At 40.2% G+C, this 17,800-nt stretch overlaps 1 protein-coding gene across 9 annotated transcripts in view; it reads right to left on the bottom strand.

Annotated features, from left to right (window-relative positions):
- Positions 1-1,467: 1,467 nt before the first annotated feature.
- Positions 1,468-17,800, bottom strand: part of PEX5L (peroxisomal biogenesis factor 5 like) — a 102,521-nt gene continuing 86,188 nt past the window's right edge. For all 9 annotated transcript variants that reach the window (XM_058031619.1, XM_058031625.1, XM_058031621.1 and 6 more), the window contains 7 exons: positions 13,490-13,606; positions 12,433-12,576; positions 11,493-11,563; positions 10,509-10,706; positions 9,005-9,170; positions 8,463-8,620; positions 1,468-7,827 (listed from right to left, as the gene is read on the bottom strand). In XM_058031619.1, the coding sequence (XP_057887602.1) occupies positions 7,623-7,827; positions 8,463-8,620; positions 9,005-9,170; positions 10,509-10,706; positions 11,493-11,563; positions 12,433-12,576; positions 13,490-13,606 (1,059 nt within the window). In that variant the 3' untranslated portion in view covers positions 1,468-7,622. The remainder of the gene's footprint in view (positions 7,828-8,462; positions 8,621-9,004; positions 9,171-10,508; positions 10,707-11,492; positions 11,564-12,432; positions 12,577-13,489; positions 13,607-17,800) is intronic.

Raw genomic sequence — 17,800 nt, forward strand, 5'->3', positions numbered from 1 at the left:
TTCACACCACTTGTGGTAACTGAGAGAGGTGGGAGAGGTGGGAGAGGTGGAGAGTGGCTCCCTGTAGAAGCTAACCAGCTCTGTTCACAGCTTCCAGGAGTTTCCTGTATGGGATTTGTGCCTGGCTGTTGCAGGCTGTTTGTGGGAGGCAGTGTTGGATGCCTGATGAGTTCCCACCCTCTGCTCCCCCTCACTGAAGTGGGGAGTTGCACCTTTGTGTCCCTCAGGTGTACAAGCCTTACCCAAATAAGGGCAGCACTGACAGCCTGTAAAATTGCTGAAATGCTGTAAAATCATTGAAAACAGTTACTGCATGACTGACAGCTGTTTAGAGTGGGTGATTATGTTTTCAGATGTCTTTAGCAGTGATTTTTGAGCAGTTTTGCATGTGGATTTGGTACTGATGCTTTTCTCCCATTGCCTTTGGCTTTAGGACAGCAGTGCTGTGTTCCTGATCTGGAGCACACAACCAAAGGTTTTTCCTGCTGCTGCTGCTTTGTCAGTGCCTTTGGGCAAAAAGAACTAAACTAGCAAAAAGAACTAAACTAGCTTTAATATCTCCAGCAGAACACACCAGTGTCAAGAGCCCACAGTTAATTTTGTCCTAAACTAAGGGTTAGTGTGGTTTGTGTGTCTGTTCCCTTTTGTTCCTTGGTGGAAGGTTCTGGTTAAAGCCATAGGTTTTTGCCAGTTGTTTTTTCTGACAGAGCTTTCCTTCTGCAGGCAAACCATGGCTGTGTGTTCTGTTTGTTTTCTGGAGCAGCCCCATGTCCATGGAGAGAATCCTGCTTTTTCCATGGTCCTGTGCTGTCACTGTCCCAGCCCCTGCTTGGCTGTCAGCTTTCCTGTCCACAGCAGCGCACAGGAATTTTTATCCCTCGTGTCTGTGCTGATGTTGGTGTCTCACAGCAGAAACACAGAGCAGGAATGACATCAGCCTTGTCAGCACTTTCACCTCATCCCGTGGAGGACAGAACTGGGAAATGCTGAGAGCCAGCTCCTACAGTGGTATGTGGGAAATTGCCTGAGTAGTGATTTCAGTCACTGCATGTTGGCTTTGCTTTTCATAAAGGTTGGTTTCTGATATTATTACTTCTGTTTTAATTATTGTACAGCCTTCAGGAAAAATTCTTATCTTCTTTTTTCCCATTTTCCTCATATGGGCTGAATGTGCAGAGCCCTTTGGGCCAGGCCTCAGCTGGTATAAATTTGAGTTGTAAGTATAATTGAGCAACATGTCAAAATAAAAATCAATTCTAAAAATAACTCTGCCTCAGAGAAACAATGAATTTAGGAAAAATGAGAACAAAAGCATATTCTGAACTTAACTTTTAAGCAGAGAAGTATGTTCAATTGGTAAACAATAGAATAGAATACCTCATTGAAAAAATCCTTTTAGTTGGAGACTTAGATCCCTCTTTTCAGTTTAAGTAATTGAAGTCAAGACCCTTTCAAGTTGAAAAGAGATTTTGATATATTTGAAGCCACAGACAAAGTTTATTTTTAAAACATATTTAAAAATTGCACAGTTATAAATACAATTAATAAATACAATTTAATATGTGGAAAAGAACCCAAGGAAGGCATGCTTCCATTACAGTACAAAAATACTACATTAAGTGTGGTGCTTTGCAAATAGTCATCCATGACCTTAATAAATTTAACACATCCAGTATGCACATCATTCTTTTTTGAGGAAATAGGTTATTTTGAACAGCAGTGCAGGGAAACACCAAATTAAAGCATCAGTAAACTATAGTCTGTGTTTAATATTATACACAGCTGATAATGCACGAAGCATACAGAGGCAGAGTTACCTGTGGTAAGAAACTGACCTTGTACCCAGTAAGTTCTTACATTCAGATTCTGAATCTGGGTCAGTGTGAGCCTTGGTAAGGGAATGTAAACATTCAGGTGTGGGGCTGAGCTCCCACCTGGGGCAGTGCTGCCCAGCCCTGCCCTGCACTGCCCCACGGAGCCAGGGAGCTCTGCAAGGCTGTGCAGCAGCAGCAGGGCTCTTCAGATGGCCCAGGTGAAAGGATCTGCCAACCCTGGAATCTCTTCTTTCCTCTATGTTGGCTTAAAAATAAAGCCAAAAGAACTGATGCAAGATTGCAAAGGTTTTCAAACAGTTTACAGCATATAGAAGAAGCCACACAGAATGCCTCTCAAAACTATATAGTTTTATTTTACTCTAGATATGTTATACTCTGATATATAAAATATATTTATAAATTTTTTTTTATTTTCCTGAATTTACAATAGCTTACTGATATTAAAAAGGCTATTTAAATTAAAGGTTCAGCCAATGTCAATGGCATTCTGTAAATGTAGAAGGGGAAAAGAGATCAAAGCACATCAAGTCTTGACCATGCAAGCTTGCTCAATGGGCTGTCACATATTGCAAGCATTTGTAAAGTTACAGCATATTGTAGGAAAATTTAGATTCCTTCTGTCTCTTTACCTTGCCTAATACCTGTTACTTTGTGGGCTGAGGCTCTGAAGCTTCCCATGGATTCTCTGACATGCCTATTTTTCATTTTCCTACCTTTGTTCAAAGAGTCAGTGATCTCTTCAAGCATGGCACTCCTGTTCTCTCTGATTTATTTCACCAGTCCAAAAATCAGTAGAACCATAATGAAGGAATCTGATTCTAGCCTAGGTAAGGTTTGAATAGTAGATAATACTGTATTGCATATCCACCATTTTTTTTCACAATGTGCAGTGCATTTTGTCTTACCATTTTTGTGAATACTTGGTATATTATTAACATTTATTACATAGATTCACTGTACAGACTGCTAAGCTGACAACACTGGTGACCAGAAATCACATTTTTTCAACTGTGCAGGTAATTCATGCGAAAATAACTAATATGTTTTGTTTTGCAGATGCAAGTTTGGGCAAAAGAGATCTACAACCAATTTATGCTCTGCTCCATTTCTCACTGGCTCCAGCAGACAATGATTGAGGCCTCAGGCTCTGGCTGTACCAGTGAGGACAGCTGTTGTTATTTCTGCCATGGAGTGCTCTGTGGATATTCCTGGGATAGCTGGCTCTTCTGTGGTTGAGACTAGAGGTGAAAATGTGAAAATCCAAACAACCCAGCTTCACTGTGAAAGCTGTGCAGATTTAGCTTTTTAATTCTTGAGAGGGTCCTGCTCTCAGGACTAAAAAGCAGGACTAAAATATGTCTGCAAAAGCTGCTATACAGATGTCTGTTATTAATTAAACACTTGGAGCAACAGTGAAACCCACAACACACAATGAATTCTAAGGAGGGGATTTTAAAAGGGCTCTGTGTTTGGTCTAACCTATTACAGGTAATATGAACAACTCAGATATGAGTCTGGCAGATGCAAAGGACTTGTAAAATATTCCACAGGTGATGTGAATCAATAGTTTAGGAATAGCCTATGTGTGAGCCTCCTGCATGCATTCTCTAAACACATGCTCAGGTAGCATTGCTGCATGCTGGGGGTTAGTATTGCAGAGTGGTTACTGGTTAATGCAGTTGCATGCAATATTGTCACATGAGCTTTTGTGTCATTTGAACCTCCCCCTCGATGTCTTTACAAGTGCTGTGATTTGTCAGATCATAAGGAAACCCCACTAGACACAGGTATGTTTATGTAGGTGCCTAAAAGTCAGATTGGTTCTTCAAGCTGACATAAAGCAGCCTGTGGCCACCAGGCTCCTGTGTCATCCCAGTTCAAAGAGGTCAGGCAGCCAAGAGCCCTTTGCCTTCATGGCAAAGTCTCACTCCCTGCACAGTCCCTGGGATTCCTGCTCAGCACCTGCAGTGGTACCAGAGCCAGCTCTCTCCTGCAACCCCTGCATGTGAACTGGTCATGCAAAGTGCAGACTCCAGGCTTCCAGGTTCAGCAGCTTGATGGATCAGGCTTCTAGGTCATAACTATTCCTAAAGTTTGCAGAGGACAAGGACAGTCCCAAGCTGGGGTTAGGAAAACTTAGGAAAACTTTTTTTTTTTTTTTAATTGCATGAAATATAAAGTAGAAAAAAAAAAGTTCGTTCAAAAACTTGGAATAAGTTGCCTGGCAGTGATCAATCACCTCTGGAAAAAGAGAGGAGTAACAAGAAAGGGAAAGAGGAGTGGGACATGGTGATACACCATTGCAGCACTCTAACTGGGCCTCACCTCATGGATGCTCCACAGCATCCTGAAATGCCTGAGTCTCTCCTCTGCTGAAATCAGTAGTTTCTGTGTGAAGCTGCTTCCCTAGACCTGAGCAACCTTGTGTTTGTGTCACCTTCCTGCCCAGGGGAGGGTGACCTGGCCCCTGCAGTGGGAGGCAGTGATTGCCCCCTGCTCCCAGGGAGTGCTGGGAATGCTGCTCCCATCTTCCTTCCCTCCTTGCACACCTGGGCAGGTCAGGGATGGCAGGAGGCTTTGGCTTGGTCGAGCTCCCAGGGAGTGCTGAGAACAGGACCCAGATTTGCTGTCTCTCACTCTCAGGCTCAATCTGCTACTGTTCAGCACCCGCCTTATTTATCTTTATCCCACCTCGTGCTTGGTTAGAAGCACAAGGAGATGAATTTTCTATTCAGGTTGTTAATATGCTGCAGCCTCCTCACGTTTTGCTGTTTCAGGCAAATATACAGACTTGTCCTGAATATTTAAGGAAAGCCAAGAGGAGGCCAGCTCAAAGCTGTCTCTAATCCTGCCTGCTGCACTGGCAGTGCTTGGCAGAGGGGGCTGAAGGAGGATGATAAAGCCCAGGATCCCAAGGAATGCCCAGAAGTCCCAAAAGTTGCTGGGCTTGACCTGTTAGAGTGAGGTGAGCTCAGTCTCCGGGCACTGCCCCACAGTGACCAGAGCTGTGTGAGATGTGCCCCTGTCCCCTCTCATCTGCTCTGCTTTAGCCTCTGTCAGTGGCACACAGGCTAACTGCAGCAGAGAGAGCAGCTGGGATCAGAGCTGGGGTGGGCTGGGGGCTCAGCCTGCCTGGGCTGCAGAATCCAGCCCTGCTGAGCTGTCTCAAGGTTACACACACAGCTCCTGCCAGTCCCATGGGTGTGGACATGTGTCAGCAGATAAATGCAGTTTTCAGCAGTGCATCCCAGGATAAACCAAGAGCTACCTCCCTAGTCTGTTCTTTTTGGAGAGGATTGGACTTGCATAACATTTTCCTGATGATTTCTGTGTTACTCATCCACAGGCTGGAGGAGATGTTTAGTGAACTGCCACAAGAATCAAATACCCCTTGTCATTCTGACTCTGAGAAATACTTTTTTCTTGTTGTTGTTAATTTCAAAGATACAAAAATAAAGTCCCTGAACAGCTAATTCCTCTGCATAAGCAGTGATTATCCTACACCCCAGCACAAAGGATATCCTAGAAGAAGTTGTGTGATGGCAGGGCATCAAGCAAAACCTAAGCACATATGCCTTTGCTTTACAGCCTCTCCTCAAAGCTGCCTCCCTTCTCTCTTATCACTTCCCAGATTCAATTGCACTGCACCTTCTGCTCTGCCTTATCAATAAAGAGCTGTCATCACACATCGCTGTCAAAGCAAAAGAGCAAACTGTTGTCAGCAGATATGCACACAGCAGCCCACTTAGCCAAAGTGACATTCCCAGCACTCCCATCCTCAGAGAAAGCTGCAGGAATCAGTTATGAAACACCTGATAGGTAAACAGAAACATATGTGTAAATAAGGAATTAATACAGCACTCTCAAAAACTTTTGGTGGCTGTTTTGTCATCTCTACTCAGTGGGAGAGAGTGAAGAGTAAGACTTTTATTTTCCTAATGACAATTATTTGTATTTAACAACGTATAGATGGTGATTAGATGCAGTGATTACACTGTCTTAACATGGAATTTTCCTTCAAGTGGTGGCTCAAAATAACAGACAGCTGCAAGAAACTTTAGGTTTGTACTGGTGAAACTGTCCAACTCCCACAGAGCATCTTTCTCTGTGATCTGTGCAGTTGGATTTCTTTTTTTAGACCTCTGAGCTGGATTTTTCTTCTAATGTTGTTTATAGGAAATGTGCTATTTGTCCCACTTTAACACATTTCCATAGCTACTCTGCAAATTGAATTCCTGATCAACACATGCAATAACACTTTTTATCTTTTGCTATTCAAGAAAAATATTTAAAATATCAGCAACTGAAAATCACCTCCTAAAAATCTCTCTGCCTTTTTTGATTGACACATTCACCCTGAGCTAAATGTGTTTGATTGTAGCTGAATCCATCCATTCATCAGGGATTGGTACTGCCCCAACCCTGCTCCCCATTCATCCAGCCAGGGAAAATGAAAATAGTGTGTTTATGTACACATTTGTGAGCAGCCACACATACTGGTGCTATCTGAGGATTTTCTCTGGTACCATGGAGGTCGTGGAGACTTTTGCTGCTGTTTGCCATAACAGCAGGATGGAGCCTTGGTCTCAATCCTACAAGCACTGTACAGACCAATTTCTTCAGGGAAAGTTTTCACTTGAGCATGGTCTGCAGGCAGTAACTCCTACAAATATTTTTCTTCATTTGCAACAAAGATCTGTAGCTTTTTATGTTCTGAAATGACATAATTTGCATTCAACATGTATGTGCATGCACATGCATGTATATGTGCAGTACCTGATGGATGCATATAATAATCTTTCTAGCTGTTAATGCAGTTTATACTGTATTTGCATTTTTAAACATAAAAATATTGAGAATCCTCTCACTACATTTCAGGAAATTATATTTGGTCCTCTCTGCCAACAAGGCCATCCTGTACATTCCATTGTTGGTGACTAAAAGAAAAGCATAGCACTATTTTACAAAAAGAAAGATTAAAGTGCATTAAGTACACAGAAAGGTGCAGACCCTGCCATGAGCTCCTTCAGACTGTCCCAGATCAAGGACAGCTGGTTTGAACAGCAACAATTCCAGTGCAAATTGCCTCTTCTGCTGGCAACACCTGGCTTCCCCAAATGTACCTGGCCTCAGCCCATAGCCCTGCATGGACTGTGCTCCTCCTGACACTGCCCATGGCTTATGAGCCTGCAGAACTGGGCCCAAATTAATCCAGTTACCTTTGGAAGCAAAACATTGATTGCCAGCTAATAAATACATTCAAAACAAAACACATCCCTATACATGTATCTGTTTTCAGAGCTGTGTTAAAAATGGACCTTGGGAAGATTTTTCATCAAAGAAACCAAAGGACAGGGAATCCCCAGTGTGGGGCAAAGTGGTGTCAGCATAGTGCAATGAGCTACTAAGCAGGTTCCTTGGATGCACTGCTTGCCATTCTAAGGTGCAATAACCATTATCTAGGTTTCTTCTTAAGATACTTTTCTTTTTACAGCTGTATGTTTATAGAGAGATATAGCTTGCATGGGATGGAGATTCTTCAGAAATTGTTATTTCATCTAGTTCAGGGCTTTGTCCAATTAGCCACAGCTCATTTCAACCCTTTGACTTTGAATTTATTTACACTATTTTTGTGCTTTTGAACTTTCCCTTTATGAATAATGTCTGAAGGAATTCCCCTACTGATCTACAGTCATGATCTTTTGGAAAATGTGGTCATTTGGGGATGAGTAATAAAAAAGTTCTCTGTTTCCTAATACAATTTAATCAATCTGTGAATCCTTTTTATTACGGCTCTAGATTAAAAGCTCTTAAGAGAATGTCTAGATCACCCACATTGGCAGCTTGGAATAGTTCTGGCTGGTCCATCATAGACAGAGCAATCCGAAGTGCTGCCCAAATATTGCCTGATAGAGCAGGGTGGGGAACATTCTGCTGATTCCTGCTTTTCCTTTGCAAACTGAGAGCAGTGAGGAAGTTGCTGACAGCCTCTCTGTAGGGAAGAAGAAAAAGAAAAAAGAAACAAGCATTATAATTTGCTTAACAACTACAGGCAAACTTTCTAAAGTTCCATGCCAGGCTTAAATACACTATTTTACAAGGTAAAATAATACAATGTGTTGTTCTTGCTTGATTTTCATCAAACAGGAGGGCCTGGCTTGGGGTAACACAAAACTCAGTCTACCCAAACATTTGGGGGCACTGTCTGCATTGCAGCAAACTCCCCCCCTTCATCTTCCCTGTCTCACCCTGACAGCTGGGACCCTGGAATATCATCTTGAATATCACTTTCATTCCTGTAGGATGTCTTTGATGGCCCTACTAGAAGCAGTTTAACTCAAGTTTTCCTTTAAAAGACAGGCTCTTACATTTTCTTTTACAGAGGCTCTTAAGAGCAGGACTATTTTAAGTGCAAGAACAATCCCACTGATTATAAGAGTACTTACACATAGAGCTAAAAAACTGCATTTTCGTCCTCTGTAAAATGATATGACAACATTTTACAATAGCTGAGATTATGTAGCTATATTCTGATTATTTTTTTCTTAGATGCCTCCAGCTTGAGAATGAATTTTCCCTTGGCAGTTGTGATGCCTGACTCTTTGTTCACACATCTTTTATGCTCACCTGTATGCCCCTAGGTTGATGCAGCTTATCCCCAGGTTGTACCTGGACCTGATGAAGCCAGGCTGGATTTCCAGAGCTCTTGTGTAGGCTTCCACAGCTTCTTCACTGCGGTCCCCGTTTGCCAAGGTTGCCCCAAGGCGGTTCCACAAGGTATAGTCCTGGGGAGAAAATGGCTTTTCTACTGTAGGTGTCAAAATCCAGACATAATGTCTCATTTTTGCTTGCAAAGGAAGAGGACTGCATAAAATAGTAGTATTGTATCTTAATTGGCAAGGAATGTGAGGCTCTGACTCGTGATCAAAAGCAATTTTATGTATTTAATATCATTAATCAGCACACAGGTAGGAATTGGACATGCATAAATCTGCTCCTAAACAGAAGAATGACCATGTTAATTATGTCTTGTAATTAACATTTCTATTTTGGGTTTTAAAATTTTAATAGCAGAAGTGACATGTCATTAATAATAGCCTGATCCAGACAGGAAAGTGGAAATGGCCTGTAAAGCTAAATTTTAAAAAATGTAAAAGTTAAAAATGTACCTCTGGTCGAACAGTTAAAGCAGCACTAAATGCATCTATTGCTCTGTTAAATTCTCCATTCAGGTGAAAAAGAACCCCAAGTCCTGTCTGCAGGTCAGGGTCTATCATATCACCATTCTGGTGAGCAGCCTCCAGGTACAAATCCTTTACTTCTTCAAGCAATGAGCTAGACAAGGGAGAAACATAACTTACAGTTATTTACAAATATTCCGATGTTGATTGCATAGCCTGAAATTAAAATCTTTGTAGTGGATTTATCAGAAGTGTTAAATTACTAAAATTTGTGAATGAGCTTCTTCATCATGACAAAGGTTTATTTCAGGGTGCTGTTGTAAACTTATGTCTGAAATAAAAAAAGTTCATCTATGAAATGAAGTCAAAGTACAGCCATAAACTCAAGTGGAATGACATGAAGGTTTATTAAAATTATTCAATTATTCTTATTAAAATTAGATTAATTTCTCAGACATAAAACAGTTGTTTACTGGCAAAAATAGTAGTATTTTTAAGAGGAATACATAAGGGACCAGCCAAGACCCTTGAAGAAAGATGCCAAAACATAAGACTTCTGTGCCCACTGTAGCTTCTTAAAACCTTTGCACTGACAGCACCAGATGTCAGCAGGATGAAGCCAAAGTAGAATAACACACTTAGCAATTAAGCAGAACCTGCATATTTTATTTTTACGCATATGAAATTATCTTGTCAAGCCAAGACTTGTAAGTGATGAGGGTGAAACATAAGGCCTGTCTTCAAAATGACAAGCAGTGAGATAGCCTGAGTGGTTTGGTTCTCTAAATCATGTTTATGCCTTTAATGACTTTATTATGCATCTCACAGTCCAGAGGTACTTGTTTATGGTTCTCATGAAATCATGATGAGGGGCTGCCAAATCATGATTTTTTTTTATTTAAGATGGCCAAGATAAATCAAATGGCTGTGTTGTCTCTTGATTAGAACCACAACAGCTTTTAAACAAGCAGGTGCCACCTCCCAATATTTTCAGAGAACCCATGTTGCACTGTAAAATGGCTCATTCCTGGATTCTGCTGGGCTGGGATATGGAAAACAGCAGGAAGAGTGAACAGTAGGAAAAACACACACAGGTAGAGCTGGTCATAGAGCTAGGCTCAGTATGGATATGGAAGCAGCTGAAGGATGAAGGTGCAGGATGTGGGAATAGAAAGGCAGGAGACAGGGGTGGAGGAAAGGGATGGAATTTGAAGAGAAACATCCTTTTTAAGCTGTTGTTTGGTTGCGGGTTTTTTTGGTTTTTTTGGTGTTTTTGGGTTTTTTTTTTAACTTCCAGGGATGGCATAAAAGATAAAGCCTTCAGTCATTAAATCAAATGTTCCCTGTTGGCTTCCCTCTCCTGCTATTAGAGACATGTTCTTCCAATATAGAGAACAGGCTGGACTTCTACAGAACAAGGGGACACAGCAGACACCACCAGTTCTAGGGTTATCATTGGTATTTCCACTGTGAGGATTTCCACTTCATTTACCTTTCATCTGCTGTCTTAGACATCCTCCTTGTCAGTGCTGGGGACCCTTTTTTGCTTCTCACTATGTACTTGTATTTTGGATTTTGCTTTATCCAGTTTCTCAGGGCTTGATAGGCCTCTTGTTGATGGCCAGTGTTGGTGTAACTCACAGCCAGGGCCATCAGGGCTTTCAGGTTGTTTGGCTGCAATTCCAAGCACCTAGGCAGAAAATAAAAAATACATTGAGATATTTCTGCAGCCAAGCACAATGCTTGAATTGTTCCAAAGTATTCCATGTGAAGAAAATCACAATTATCACTGTTGCTCTTTTGAAAACTGGGGATGAGCAGTTTGGGGTTTTTTCGCTCCTAAATCAGGCAACCCCTTGGATTTCTATCCAGGTAAGCTAATAGGGCACACATAAACAAGTTTGAGTATCCTTAGGAGAAATTACTTCATGGTTACCAGTGCTGATGCAATTGAATATTGCTTCAAATGGAAACATAAAAAACCATTACAGAAAGATAATAATAATAATAATGCTGATGTTTTGGAGCTCACATTTTACGTACAAGAATTCTGTGATCTTTACATCTCCATCAACCTAAAAGTGTTGGCAGTTTAACATTCAGCAGCTGAAGGGAGCTCACTCCAATTAAGAAAACCTCTTCATTAGAGGACAGACTACAGAAAACATGCCAAGTGGCTGGAATGTAAAAAAGGCACTTCATTTGCATCGTGCCTAACTCGTATTTATTAGGCAACGTAACTTTTCTTTTGTGCATGTACTTGAATTACTCCATGAAATATTTCACTTATTTAATAAAACAGAACTATCAATCACTAGTCATCCCTCTGAAGTCACTGGGAGTTTCTATATCTGTCAATGCTCTACTCTGCTGAATAAATGCTTCTCATTCCAAGGTAGGAATGGCATTAAACATCCCCAGGTCTCCAATACCCAGCACTCATCAGACCCCAGGTTTAGGACAGATCTCCCTCTACCTTTGGAGGGCCACGATGGCTGCCTGCTCATTTTCATTTTCTGCCTGTGTAATACCCAGGAACTGCCAGGCCTGCAATAATAATAATAACAATTTAGTTTGTTACATTTATCCAGCTGCAGAGTTACAACCAATATCACTGTTAAACACAGGGGTGAGGAAAAGCAGCAGATATGTCCAGCACTAAACACAGATTTTTCTACAGTGTGCACACCAACAGTCCCAATCAATGCAGTTCTGAATATCTTTGGGGCTAATAAATATTCATAGTCAATGAATGTATGGGCATTCTGTCAGTGTATAATCACATCCTGATCTCTTAAATTTGAGTTTCTGTACAATTTAAATTTTGCTTCAATTTTATGGAAAATATAGAAGAAGAAGAATTATTTAGTTTTATATTATATATAGGGGTTATTCTAAATATATTATATGTATATTAGATATTAGGGGTTTCTAGGGAGCTTGGGATTCTCTGACTTTTTGAAGTATGCTGTTTAATTTAATGTAGGAGGAGATTCAAAGAGCCCTAGATACAGCATAAATATTTTTAACATTTTACAGAAAACAGACTTTAAATATAAACCAGTCGAAAACAGCAACATTGAAGAAATTTATGTAACTTTAAAAATTTTTCAACAGTCTTGTTAAATCAAAAATATTCATCTTTCGATAGCAGTGTTTACAAGACAGTTTGAAAATATCAGGATGTGAAGGGAAGGTTTGAAATACTTCAAACAACAATATTTCAAAACCAGATTCTCATCCAGTGAAGAACTCATTGTTATCTATTTAAAGGCACACACTAATTCATAACCCTTGGAATCCAATGTTTCAGTCAGTCATGCCTGGCACAGGTTTGAGCCCAGAAATCACTCCCTCTCTCCCTGCTGCAGGGAGCTCCCTTTCCCTTAGCCAGGAGAAGGCAGAGCAGTGAATACCTCAGCATCGTTGGGCTCCTGGAGAATTGCAGCCTCCAGGTACAGGATTGTAACAGGCAGGTCACCTTCTTTCATTTTTTTCAGTCCTTCCTCAAAAGCACCAGGCCAGTCTTTGAAGGGATTGTCAGTGTGGAAATAATAACCCTGGAGCAGAGAGATAATGGAGCCGCGGTGAATGGCAAGTTGCAGGGAATGACAAGTCTAAAAAATGCAGTGACTCACTGCTTTCCAAATGGTGTAAACAACCTTTGCTCTGTGGAAATGGCACCAGCTCCCCCCGTGGGATTTCAATGACAAAAAGTGGAAAAAGTCACATCACCGGGCATTTCTGTTTCTGCTCTCTATTTTTAATTTAGCTCTGCAGTTGTACATAGTGGTGCTTGTGCCGGGCTCTCCACCACAGGCAATGTCAACATCTCACAGTGCCCAAGAGCAGAGCTGAACCTCTGAGCCCAGGACATCCAAAGTGGGGGTAAAGAACACACCAAGCAGCTGAATCCCTGCAGTGCTCATAACCTCACAGCTGCTCAGCTAAAATCCTGAAATCCTCAATTAACCTTCCAGAGACACAACTGTGCTGCAAGCACCTGAGTTTGTTTTAGTATTCCTTGAAGTTTTGCCTTTTTCTCTCGTCACTGCAGTGTAAAGGGTGTGTGGTAATATCAGCTGCATAATAGAAATCAAATTAAATATGGAGTGAAAGGAATGAAGAAAGGAGAAGGAATCTCCATAATTTCTATCTTCAACAGTGTTTGAATGTGTCATCCCAGGTATTTTTATTCGGTGCTTTTCCTTAAGTGCTTGATTTCAAAAGTGCTCATAAATCCGGTAGTTACTTTGTGATCCCTTCAGCTGAATTTAGGCTGTGTGCAAGCCTAAACAGATTCCCACTGTGGCAAGGTCTTCCAAATCTGCCCCACCCACAGGCAATTAAAGAGGATGAGCTCTTTGGGGTACAATTATCTTTCATGTCCAAAGACTTTCCTTGGGTCCCCTGGTAGACCTGAGGCTCATCTCAAAGCTGCTCAGGGGAGATGCAATAAAAACCTGGTGTTACCTTCTCAATGGTTGAGATGGTGACTTGTCCTGGTGCTTCCTGGTTCTCTGAAATCCAGTTTCTGCGAGCCATTTCTTCCCACTCTGCTTGCATTTTATCCCAAAACTCTGTGTCAGACTACAAGAAAAGGAGGAAAAGAGAAAATGAACAAAAACCTCCAAACTAAAGGTTTCTTTGTTTTTTTTTTTTTTTTTTTAAACAACTTTTGAATTTCTTTCTACCAGTGGTCTGAGTGTCAATTTTGCTGAGCAGTATTAATTCTATTAATAATCACATGGACTGAAATGCTACAGCTCCTGTTTGGAGTTCCAGATAATTAAATCTCATCTCTTATATTGGAATGCATTTTGTCAACAGAGCACTCTTTATCTCAGAGGCAGTGTATGTCCTGTTTGAAGCAGGATTTGCAGCAGCTTACACTACATCTTATTGATGCTAACAGCAAATTGTTACATAAAATTTGAAGGCAATCAATGCTGCAAGTCCTTGGATAAAGAAAAGAAAGAAAAAAAAAAGGAAAATCAACTAAGTGCATATGCAAAAGAATAACAATAGATAAAACAGCTTGAAAGAGAGCAAGCATTGCTTGCTTTGGTATATTCAGCATAATTTTCAGCTGTGAGAAAGAGAAATGCCAAGCTTAGACAGAGGGTGTTTGTGCAAGGGATGTACAAATTGGGCTTTTTGACATAGTGGAGAATTGTATACTCTGCTGAGAAAGGGATCTACAAGAGATCACAGAATCATACAGTCAGATTAATATTCAGCTCAAAGATGAGGGAAAAATGCTCATACAAGAGAAGGAGAAATTATGAAAAACAGATGAGATTTAGGACAAGGAATGAGATTAGCAACGACCAGAGGGAGGGAACAACTGTGGCTACTAGGAAAGGATGCCAAGAAACAGAAATAGAATTATGGAAGGGGAGAAGCCAAATTAAGGTGCTACTTTTTCAGCCTCCACACACTAGTCATGGGACTCTGAGAAGGAGATCCAGAGCAGAGTATTTGCAGAGCACTACCAGCCTTTCCAAAATTCTCCAGTTCCTACAAGGACATGGCCAGTGTTTCAGTGAGCTGACAGCACTGGGGGCACAGTTTCTCAGCTTATTTATATCAAAGACAACAGCACAAATATATCTATTTAGATTTAGATTTAGATTTAGACAGAACCATTTGAGAGCACGGTGCTAATCAAAATTAATTGAAGGTTTTGTGAACTGCTCCAGATAGTTTTGTGTGAGGGTTTGTTATAAGGCTGACAGCTTTGGTGCAGCTCCACAGCCAGGCATGACTGGAAAAATAGAACTTAAAATGTGATTGCATGGCTTGCTGTAAACCTCCTTAGGTGCTGGGGAAAAGGAAAGCAAGCTGTCCTCCATTCAGGAAGAAATTCAGGATTGTCTGAATCATGCAATTATTGGATCTGTGAAGGTTTCTGCTCCGTGCTAAAGGAAATAAGTTGGGAATCATTCAGTCTTGGAGAGGAGATTTCACTCCAGGTAATAGCAGTGAACTGCCCCTGACCACTCTGTTACACCACTTCAGAATTTGCTCTCATTCCAGACTTGAAGAAAATACTTTCATATAAAGAGTTGTGAGATTGCACTGAAATGTCCATTTAGGGTTTGAAAAGGCTGGGAGCATGAATCAGATCACTCCCTCTTTAACTCTTAGCAGCCATGACCAGAGGCAATTGAACCCCCAAAAAGATCCTGTTCAACAAATGCCTCCATCAACTGATTCTCGTTCAGCACAAATCTGCCCAGCACGGAAATAAAAATTATGTGATCATGTTTAACTAGCAGTAAATTTGAGATTCAGCATGAGCTGAAGATGTGAAAATTTTCCTTTCCTTCAGATAAAAATTAATACAAGTACTGAAAACTAATCAGTAATGGCCTTATTTAGCCAGATTAATTTATGGAAATAATTAGATATATAAATATTCATATCTATTATCTATTATCTATTATCTATTATCTATTATCTATTATCTATTATCTATTATCTATTATCTATTATATCATCGTTTATATATATTATATATGTATACATTTATATAATTTTTTTAATTAGTATTTTTGCTTGCATTTTTCTGACAAAAATGCATTCCTTATGAATCAATGGTGTGGAAATATCACATAATATTTCTGTGGTTAGTAAGCAAGTGGATTTAGGTCTTAAATTCAAATTTTGCTGTTAAATTATATATTTATATATTTTATATATATCTATATATTTATATATTTATAAATCTCATAGAAGTTCACTCTATGTAAAAACCCAGTGAATTACTCTGCGCTCAAGTAGGCACCCTGAATTTCCATTTACAGAGTCAAAGGAGGGGGGAAATGCAATGAGACCAGCTTTGCTGTAATCTCTCTCAGCTCATCCTGCACTCCCTGGACACGGGACCCAGAGTGACTTTGCAGGGATAAGGGGAGGTCTGGGCCAGGCAGAATTCTGAGGATGTTCAGCACAAGGGGTGTCTGAAACAGCCACAGCAAAGCTGCCCTGAGCACCTGGACCAGGCCCTGACCCAGCGCTGGCACCAATGTCAACGGCAGAGCAGTTCAGTGTCCTTGAGGAGGAGAATTGGAAATATTACAATTGTAAATATTGGAAATATTACAGGTTTTGCTCAAGGCCTGTCTATTTCAGCTGCCTTTAGTAGCAATTTTTTCCTTGACTTCAGTGGCAGGAGGGTTAAATTAATATTAAGCCTTTCTGAAACCTGGCTTTGGATCAAGGCTCCTAGGTCTAATTTTAGCTCCATTTGCTACACCACCAGTGCCAATTAACCTCATTTCAATGTTTTTGCCACCTTAAGGCTGGCAAAGTACTTTGGATAAACCAAGAGTTTTCAGCCCAGTTGAACACATTTAACACATTCTCAGATCATCTGCAGCAGTTAAGAGGAATGACAACCAGGAAAATGTTCATACCATCTGACTTCTTCCAAGCAGAAAATTCTGCATTTTGTCAAAAAGGCTATTTTTACTCTTAGTATTTAAAAATATGCTGAAGCAGTTAAACAAATGGGAGGCAAAATATTCCCAGGCTCTTTATTTCCTATGATCCAATGAAAGAGGGCAGGGGAAGTATTTATAAATTTACCTATTGTCATAATTTCTGGAATTTTTCCTGTCCTGTATTGCCAAAAATTAATTTGAAATATAGCTCATTGACCAATTCATGAGCAAGGTTCTGTCATTGTTCTCTGAATTACTGCATTACCATACTCTTTGATGTGAAAAACCCAGTAAGTTAAACTTGTGTGCTTAAATAGGTAAAATTTCCTTAGCTCATATCTTCTTGAAACAAAATCTGAAAATTTTACTGAGGTTTAGAGATAAAAAATGTTTATCAAGGCAAAGATTCCCACTGTGTTTTGAAAGAATATCAAATGAAATGCATCTGAATGACTCAAGTTCCTGGTTCCTAATTAAACATATGGTTTGGCCAGTTTTAGGCCCATCCAAAGAAATGTCTAAATAGTGAGACAGGAATATTGTAGGTACAGAAAGGATCCAACCAGCACTCATGGGAACCACAAAGCTGATGGTCCTGGAATGTGTTTTCCTAGGCTAGAACAAATTAATCCCATCTTTTTCCTCCTATTGTCACATAATTTAGCTGTAATGTGCTCTGATGCTTCAGAGCAGTACATTATACAGCAGATGGTTCATGTGACATTGTGTTGTAAATAAAATGATGCTGGGAAGGACAGCCCAAAATTTCTTATGCATAAGCTCACAAAACAGTGTGGCATCTGCAGTTTAATCAGAGAAATGTGGAAGAAGAAAATAGCAAAACAGCTTTTTTTCCCATCTCTGAGAATTCTCAGTTGGAAGTTTTTGTACCTTCTTGCTTTTATTTTTATTTATTCTATCTCATCACTGGTAAGATGGTGGTATAATAAACAATTGTTTTAATGGAATAGAAGTACAGGATGGATCTGAATCCCCATCCTACTTTTGAATCCCCATACTTTTGAATTTTTAAAAAATTCAAAAGTACATATTTTTGGTGAAACAGAGCTAATTATCAGAAGGATTGTGTTCTTATGGAACTTGGAAAATATTGAGACAAAAAAATCATGAGGCAAAAATCAAAACCAATTTCCAGAGTAACAGAAAAGGTAGCAAGGTCTGCAAGCACCCAAACACTGCAAGGGAATCTGCCCCCTCTCTAGTAAAAAATCTATTTTACTCACCACTTTATTCTTAAAAGATTCCCCAATGGCACAGACATCTTTAAACCTTCTTAAGAAAGAATTACCTCACAAATCTTCATTAATCTCAAAGT

Source organism: Melospiza georgiana, chromosome 10 (genome assembly GCF_028018845.1).
Source record: "Melospiza georgiana isolate bMelGeo1 chromosome 10, bMelGeo1.pri, whole genome shotgun sequence".
Classification (NCBI taxonomy): domain Eukaryota; kingdom Metazoa; phylum Chordata; class Aves; order Passeriformes; family Passerellidae; genus Melospiza; species Melospiza georgiana.